The sequence below is a fragment of the Odontomachus brunneus genome, unplaced genomic scaffold (genome assembly GCF_010583005.1).
Source record: "Odontomachus brunneus isolate Ranch 3 - 2012 unplaced genomic scaffold, Obru_v1 Obru_scaffold_003, whole genome shotgun sequence".
NCBI classification, from domain to species: domain Eukaryota; kingdom Metazoa; phylum Arthropoda; class Insecta; order Hymenoptera; family Formicidae; genus Odontomachus; species Odontomachus brunneus.
The window spans coordinates 2,544,611-2,553,882 of NW_022639453.1; the positions used below are offsets into that span (position 1 = coordinate 2,544,611).

Below are 9,272 nucleotides of genomic sequence, written 5' to 3' on the forward strand. Positions count from 1 at the left end.
GAGAGAGAGAGAGAGAGAGAGAGAGAGAATCTCGTGTGCTCGATGCATTTTTCAGGCATTTCGAAGATTAAATTAATAATAATACGATGTATACGCGGAATAACGACTTACACGTCACACCTTAGACTTCTTATTGCAAACGTAATTGGTAAATTTGCAACCCATATTATTCCCTCGTCCTCGTGTAATCCTGTGCTCTCCTGTAATCCCGGGAAAACTGCTCGTACATAATCATACACACCGCTACTTTGATACACGATTTGTATTCTATATATGTATATTGCAAACGCGATGATTATAAATTCAGTTATTCTACTTTCTACACGTGCAAACTAATTATCTCATCTATATACATTATATCGTATCACGAATCTCCTGATTCATTACGGTATGATAATCGGGATTTCGAAACGTGATGTTGAAACAAAAGCCGGCTGCGTTTCAAAGTCATCGCGTGCTGGGAATTTTGTCAGCGAGAGATAACTCCGGGAATTTACATTTAGGCGATTAATATTCAATCTTCTTGTTGAGCGACGAGATTACGGTGATTATTCGGTGAGAAATAACCCCATGAGAGGCAACACACACTGAGCGCGCGCGAATACTTTTAGTCCCGCATAAGCTGCAATAAACTTGAAGCGAAATCCTGAGCGAAACAATAGTAGTCAACATTCCTCGTTGATTAGAAGAGATTTTATTGAATTTTGAGTTAAGCACGATCGAACAACCGTTACATCTAATCAAACTTTATTCGCCGGATACGATGAAGGGGTTCGGTGAGATTTGACGACGCAAACCGGCTCGGACTTTATCGATTATTGGTTTTCATCGGATGCTGGAAGGTTACTCGTTTGTTGCATTGGCGGAAAGTCAATTCGCAGAAACAAACCGCGTCCTTGGTATTCTTCGGTAATCCGCCCGTGCGATTCACCGTTGAATCGTACGAGTGGATTTGTGCAAACAGTTCCTCGAAATTTATCGGAATTATTGATATTAATATTCGCATGGTCGCGTCTTGCGCAATTGCAGTTATTAATATTCACGATGTTACATCTTGGCCAATCGTATGTGAGTTTGTACAATTATATTTCATTGTAGTTAAACTTTGCACTCGCACACGGTGTATTTTACATAGATTTACTGCTTTAATTAAAACAATATATCTTAAATAAGTAAACACGACTTATATGTAGATCAAAGATCACGATACGAGATGCAAATGCCGTTCTTTAGTTACAGACACGTAAGGCTGGCCCTGCTTTATCGATCATGCACATATATTTTTCCGATGCAATTTGGAACGATTTCCGATGGAAAAATTTACTTTCTGAGAAACACATGAGTTCCGTTGGACATTGGTTGCGTTCCGAGCTTCATCTGAAAAAAAAAACTGTGCAAACCTTTGCGCAAACCAGACTTATAAAAATATCAATTAAATTCGTTTCAATTTAATAATTGATTTAAGTAAATAATTTCTAATTTAATTAATTGACGATTAATATAAGCCTATTTAATTTGTAAAATATTTTAATTAACCACTGACTTCAAGAAATCTAATTAAAAATCATTCAATTAACGATTGATTTGAAGGAATTCAATAAAAAACTGTTTAATTAATGATTAAAACGAGCGAAAATAATTAAAGATTATTCGATTAATGATTGTATATAGTCAATACAATTAAGGGCTGTTTAATTGACAATTGATATAAGCAATATATATATAAAAATATATTTAGCTTGGTTGGTTTACCATGAACTATGTAAATAACTAATTTCGATTGACATGGATTGATCGTCTTACTGCGCTTTTCAATTAAATTTACTTATATTAATTGTTAATTAAATAATTACATTGATTATGTTCAATTATTAATCGAATAATCTTTAATTATTTTCGCTTATTTTAATCATTAATTCAACAGTTTTTAAATGGATTCTTTTAAATCAATCGTTAATTGAATGATTTTTAATTAGATTTCTTGAAGTCAGTGGTTAATTAAAATATTTTTAATCAAATAAGCTTATATTAATCGTCAATTAAATTCGATAATTATTTGAAAAAGTAATTAATTACTCGCAATTTTGGCGCAAACGAATGTATATTCGTCTGCCTAGCGATGCGAACATTTTTTCTGACATAGTTCGAAATATATTCGACATTCTATTGAAGAATATGTCTTATAAGATTATTCAAAAGCAAATTTTCCCAATCGACGTTGTGCGTTGAAGAAGTGCGTTGAAGAAGAAATATTCAAACTGTTCTGCGAAAGAATATACGTGATGATAACTGAAGATGGTAGAGTTAGAGATGATGCACGTTCTCGCGAGTTTATTATCGAAATTAACAAATCTCACAGCACTCCACGTGATGTCGTCACGCGTAGCGCGTTAATAATCTTGCTCCGTGGCGTTTAATTGGCTGCCGAAGGAGCTTTTGACTCGGGCGTTTGCCGTTGATTATATCCGCGTTCAAGGTAATAGAATCTGATTATCTTACCGGGCGGAATTCAGAGAGGGAGATGATGATATGCGTTGATGAAACAAATGAGAGAACGAAAGGAACGCGGAGATTCCTCAACCGCGAAAATTCCCCATTTCGCTTTTATCGCGTCAACAGCCGGCCGAACGCTGTCCCTCGCGTCTTCCGCGAATCCCTCGATTTAATTTGACGGCGTTTCGAAAGCAGAACCGTCGGCCCGGCCGAGTAAGGGAACGTACGGACGAAAAGTCGCAGGACGAGACCTCAAGAGGAATGCGACAATATCCTGCCTGTCGTGGCGTGGGCGGACGAAATTCCTTCAAACGCGCGAGGTAGAGCGGCGAGCAACCCCCGCAGGATCTATGGGATTCGTGGCCGGAAACGCAAAGACGGTGATCGATGTATAATCACGTGAGAATGTACAATTCTCCCCGTGTGTACATGCACGCCCGTGACTGCTACATCTTCCGGCGCGCGCACACGTATTCCCTCGCCGAGGAAGAAACTAATGTCGGCAATTCTCAAGTTTTCCGGGCTAACATTGAAGAAGAATGGCAATCGCTGGTGCCCTACCACGCGCGGAATAAGAAATTAATCCCGCGCGTCTACGATATACGAAATGTTCGGGAACATCTGGGACTCGAAATTTTGGTTTTGCATTAAACATGCGGATTCCGTCGAACGTGTCCGTGGAAAATCTCGAGGCACAACACGAACTGTTGTCCTCTGATCCTAAAAATTGTTATTTCCCTACCCATTGAGACTTAATAGGAAAACTAGCGATCCCTAATGACCTTAGAATTCCATCAGAATGTTAAAAGGGACACGTTTTTGAAAAGTGCGTGATGCACGAAGAAAATATTATTGTAAAAGTTACAAAAACATTTTTTATCTTGGACCGTAAAGAACTAGAAACTCCTATAAAATTCTGTAAACTTCTATAATCACAGAAATTATTATATTTAAGAAGGATCTTATAATCTCTTAGACTATCCTGAAATTATTATGTATTTGTTTGAAAGTATTATGTACATTTCACTTTTTACTACAAAATTATTGTGTTTGCTTGAACGTTTTTTTATATTGTATACTTAGTATGTCGTCAAATTTGTCAATATGTCAGTATAGACTAGTTATAGTGTCAATATGTCAGTATAATTCAATTTTATTTTTAAAAAACATTTTAAAATGAAGTGTAATTTAACACGTAACTTTTACTACAATATATTCTCCGTGTGCAATGAAAAAAATATTTATTCATCTTTTATAGTTTCATTCAACGTGTTAATTAAAAAAAGTATAAAATGCATCGTTTTAAATTTGAATAATTTTTATATGACATTACGAGGTATTTTGACTTCTTTGATATAGTTCTAGTATTAAAGAAGAATTTGATACGGCGCTTGTTGAAATCAAGAATAAAGATCAAATGCTGATAGATTGATAAATAGTGGAAATGATTAATTATTAAATAATTCTTGAATAAGTATTTCCTCAAGTCTCAACACGAAGAAAATAGTAGGAAGTTAGCATTCTTCAAGATGAGATCGCAGACTGTGCAGTCTTTTATTACAAGTATATTTGATGACCTGTTTTGATATTTGATCATATAATGAGGCAAATGAGAATAATACTTCAGGATTTTAACCATAATAATTTAAATAAAACTGGAAGTCTTTGCAATAATATTTTATGTGTGATATTTTATGTGTCGATGGACATGTATTGTCCCGAAATTTAAAAAGTGGGACAATTTCCCCAAAAGTCGTAACACTCCGAAATACGAATATCGTGATAAATTCTCGCAATGTTATTTTACCGAAATATTGAATGCATACAATTTTATTGAAAAGTTATAATAACAGAACTTTCTTTGTTATTATAAACAAAAACAAAATATTTGCTAATTATGGAAAATATATGCAATTACGTAAAACATTATTATTTTGATGCGGAACAGAAAATACGGAACAGAAATACGGAACAGAATGTCAAAAAATACATAGTTTGTGTCGCCATATTCCACAAAACATACAATATCCTTAAGACTAATATAAAAAGACAATTTTTATTATCATTATTTATTAATATATAAACATATAATACACACAGGCAACAATTTAAATTTAATATAACAATTTTATTCATGTAACTATTACGTTGGATGTCAGTTTTACTTCCCTACTGAGTCGCGGCATTCTTTTTTTTCATATAACTAATTTAAATTATATTGCATACTTTGAAATACATAGCTATAGAAATTCTGTACTTTCCGATATGCTCTTCTGTATTTATACCAGAATAACGTTTCATGCCATTGCATACATTTTCAATAATTCGGGATATTTGTGTTAGTATTTCGTTATTATAACTTTCCGGGAAAAAATTGTATGCTTCCAATATTTTTATAAAATTGCATTTTAGGAATTTGTCTTGACATTTGGATTTTGGTTTTATGATTTTTCAGAAGAATTATATGCTCTTATTGTTTTAGTAAAATATTTCTTTGAGACATTGTCTTGGTATTCGGATTTTAGTATTATATTTTTTCGGGAAACACTCCTCGTTTCGAAATTTTGAATTTTTGATTTCCCAGGACAAATGCATCTCATTCAAAAAATTTTCTAGATTTAAAATGTCATTCAGGCATGTTACACATGAAACGTATCTTGATCACTGATTTTATTATTTTAGTAATTACTTAATATTAATATAACCTCCTTTCCTCATATCTTTGTTAATTAACGAAATTATACTGTAATATTGCAATTTCCGTTCAGTCAGAAGTCTTTTACCTCAAAATCTTCCACTGATCGATTTTCGTATCAATGATTCCTTTAATAGTAGATTTTTTATGTCGCAAAGCATACTTAGAAGCAAACTAATTAATCTTTTTATGAAAACGTAATCTGCTTTTTATAAAAACGTAATCTGCTTTATTTTGCTTCGCTATATTGTTCCTTATATGAAAGCATATTTTTTTATTTCTTTTTGTACGAAGAAATTTTTTTTTTATACTTTATAACATGATTATTACTTGATTAAAAAATTTTTCTTTTGCATATAAGAAGGAAAATAATAATGCACTTTCAATTACAGAGACGATATAGAATACAGAAAGCAAATTATATTTACAGAAGACTTATTATTAGTTTATTCAACTGAATTTGTGCAGAATTAATGTTGGACATAAATTTCGATGTATCTCCCCCCCTTTCTCTCTCTCTCTCTTTCTCTTCATCGCGAATTCTTTCGAGAACTCCAAGTCAATTTTCTCCTGATGAATATTCCGTCGCAACTTTTTCGTTCCTTACGTAAGTTATTCGCTCTCGGCCTCTTAAAGGCATGGCTCTTGTTACGGATAATTTTACATTACGCTGTGGTAACGGAGAAGACATATTCCCGCGTACAAACGACGTAATGGATTTCGTGTTGAATCGGTCGGCTGGTCGGTGGATACGACCTCCCGACGTATCAGTTAAAGCCCCGAGTCGACCCTTAAATATCCGCGAACTCGCGATAAATCCAGCCATTGGAGCGTGGCCGACCGGATTATTTATCCCGAGATTATTTCCTCGTACAATTCCAACTTCCTGTCTAATCCTCCCACCTATCGCTAACCTCCCTCTCGCCGGCGGCGGAGTCACCGGTCCGAATCACGAGCCCCGGTGGTTTACGACAGTTCGCCGCTCGCGATCGCAAAAAGGCGGCATTACCCGGCGTCGCTCATGGGCTGCTTTTATTTCAGAAAAGTCGTCGAACAATTTCTCAACGGATTATACCGAGATTTGCTCTCCGCGAAGTTGGGTAATTCCTTTACAAGTTTGCACTGGAAGAAGAAGTTTTACCCGCCGCGCTATTCCCCCCTCCTCTCCCCCAGCGCCCTCCGTCTGCCTACGCTCGCCCTCGCGATTCCCACTTTTCCCTTTCTGTCTCTCGCGCCCCCGCGATGACAATGAAATAATTTGCTTCCGCTCCGGAGCGCCTCGTTGACGCGACGAAATTAGGAGTCCCGTTGTCGCGGATTTTCCAACCTGGATTAACGAGATATCGTTTGGCCGTTTGCGACAGTGACGTAGGCAAACTCAGAGTGTGTCGGTGTGCAGAGCTCTTCTGCGCGTCTCAGCCTCGAAGTAGCGGAAAGTTGATAAAAGCTGTCTGGCCTGATTTTGATTGCTCCACTGCAACGTATGACAATTTTCAATTGACTTCGTCTCGACCAGCAGCGTCAATTTTGACTATCCGGGAATATATCTGAATACTACCTGGTTATCTGGGTCCTTCGGATATCATCTAATATTCGAGTATGAGTGTTAATTCTTGATCTTAATTACTGATTTTTTTAACAGCAACAAATAACCAACAAGTAAATTTATAGACCTAGTTAAGTCCGGGGCTCTATATTTTAGGATTTCCAAGTTACAACTTCTCAGGCAACTAATTTTTGTGATCAACTGTATAAATATGATAGAGGCAACCTTCTTCTATGTATTAATGTCTGCCTGTTAACTGCATATTGCGTTTTGTAATAACCAAAATACGAACATACAGCAACGTAGCCATCTTTCCCTGATAACGGGTTCAGTTGCTTAACAGCGCGGAGTAAAGAAGGCTATGTATAAAATATGTATTCTGATTAGTTTCAGAGTCTCCGCAGCTCTCCTGCTGGCCTTTAATTATGTGAGCTTTATCTCATCTCCCCATATTTTATTTCAATCATTTTATGAACGAAAATTATATTATTATATTATTACATTTATTACCAGAAACAGAGTATATCATACACTTGCAAGAAATTTCATTTCAGCTAATAATACATCGTTTCATTTTATTCAGTCACGAGGGAAATTTACTTTGCTATTGCCAAATCAGCATTTTCTATTTTTAACTGTAATATTATTCCGATTTTAATGAAACTCAGGGAGAAATATTTTACAGGGAAGTATTTATGTTCTAAAAGAACCACTTCGCAATTTTGTACGTACTATTCCTCTCAAGATAAACTGGAAAAAGTATACACCTGGAGCCAAGTAACCTCGGTCATCTTTATACAGGATGACCCACACATTTTAATCGTATACTTCAGATATATCAGAAACAAGATATAGAGAAAATGTGTCAAACAAAAGTTTGAGAGTTCGGGGGAAAAAGATAATAACCTTGAATTTTTAAAAGTGGTTTTTAACAATTATTATCGTTTACTTAAACAGACAATGCATGCTTCGATTTTACAAATAAAAGTAGTTAACTTTCCAAATATGCAAAAGTGAAAATTTTCAAGGTCACTGGACTGGTCTGTTTCTTTTTATAAATATTTTAAAATGTATTAAGTTTTTGCCACGTGATCTGTAGATCATTCTATTGTATAGAATTTGACACTGTCGAGTTCAGAAAAATAAATAAAAAAACAATCCATTTAATCCTCATGGATTTTGAAAATTTCCATTCCGCAAGAGGCTCCACAAGAGGCCGTAAAGATTGATTAGGAAAGGATACGCTGTTGACATAGACATTCGATCTTTCTCCAATAGGAGTTAAACTAGATAAAGGTCGAATGTCTGTGGACAGCGGAAGGGGAATATGTGGCTGTGTCCTTCTTGTCTTTATATCTCTCATAAGAAGTTGCAATCTATTTAATTGCGATTCCAGTTTTCAGAGCGATACATTGTTTGCGCTTTCCGCTTCTTCTGAGAGGAAAGCAACTTTGAACGTTACCGCGACGCTCACTCGCTCGTTCGCTCGCTTGCCTCTCAATAAAAACGTATCGTTACACTTTGAGTCGCCGATCAACCATAGCGGTGTGCTTTTTGCAGGATAATAATGGATTACCGCGCCAGGTATCTCGTGTTTTTCGTACTTTGCCTGATATTGTCGGAGTACGAGGCGAACGATAAGTACCGAGCGACGACGCTCTCCAGAAAACGCCGTTACGTCGTTTTCCCGGAAGGTTCCTCTTTTTCCGTGAGTATATTATAGGATATTTCGGAATTAAACCATGTCAATATGATGGAAAAATTTAAGTAGCGGGCAATCAGAACAGAGGGAGACAGAGCTTAAAGGTCGTCGCACATAGTGGAGAGCGAGAGAATAGCCAAGCAACTTATGCCCAATTTCTTCATCTCCGGTTAACTTTATCTGTCGGTTAAATATCAACCATGATTGTTTAATTCTTGCCAACTATAAATATGATTGGTCAATTCCAATAGAATAACTGGCAGATAAAGTTAACCGGAGGTGAAGAAATTGGGCGTTAGAAAGAGAGAGTAGAGAGTGTTAAGAGAAATAGAAAGTAGCACGAAGAGATTGAGGTAGAAGTATAGCAGAAGAGGGTTATTTCTTAATAGCGTTTGGCACATTACTTCACTGAAGCCAGTACATAATACCATCAAAATTAAAAGGAAAATACTTCAGTGAAATTATTTATTACAAAAATATCAAAATATGAGCATTGGCCATCTTACCTAAATGTTTAAGACAAGATTAAGAAATAGATGATACATATATATTTTATATTCAAGATTTTGCACCTATTATTTTATAAAATAATGAAAAAAACATAATTTGACATATTCATTTTATTAGGTGGTAAACTTAGTTCCTGCGGTTTTTTTGTTTAAAAAACTCATTTATCTCGACATCAAAAGCAAAAAATACATTAATCGAAGTATTTTCCCTCGCTAGCTATACATTTTTCCCATCTTTCGGGCAACGCGTAGATTCCGCGACGATAGAACGATTGGTCTTTTGATGCAATCCATTCGTCGATCCATTTTTGCACATCCTCGTAATTT

General features: G+C 35.6%; 1 protein-coding gene across 1 annotated transcript in view; it reads left to right on the top strand.

Annotated features, from left to right (window-relative positions):
• LOC116844077 overlaps window positions 1-9,272 on the top strand; it is a 35,200-nt gene that overhangs the window by 8,313 nt on the left and 17,615 nt on the right. Inside the window, exon 2 of the mRNA XM_032815192.1 lies at window positions 8,295-8,442. Coding sequence (XP_032671083.1) covers window positions 8,302-8,442 — 141 coding nt within the window. The 5' untranslated portion in view covers window positions 8,295-8,301. The remainder of the gene's footprint in view (window positions 1-8,294; window positions 8,443-9,272) is intronic.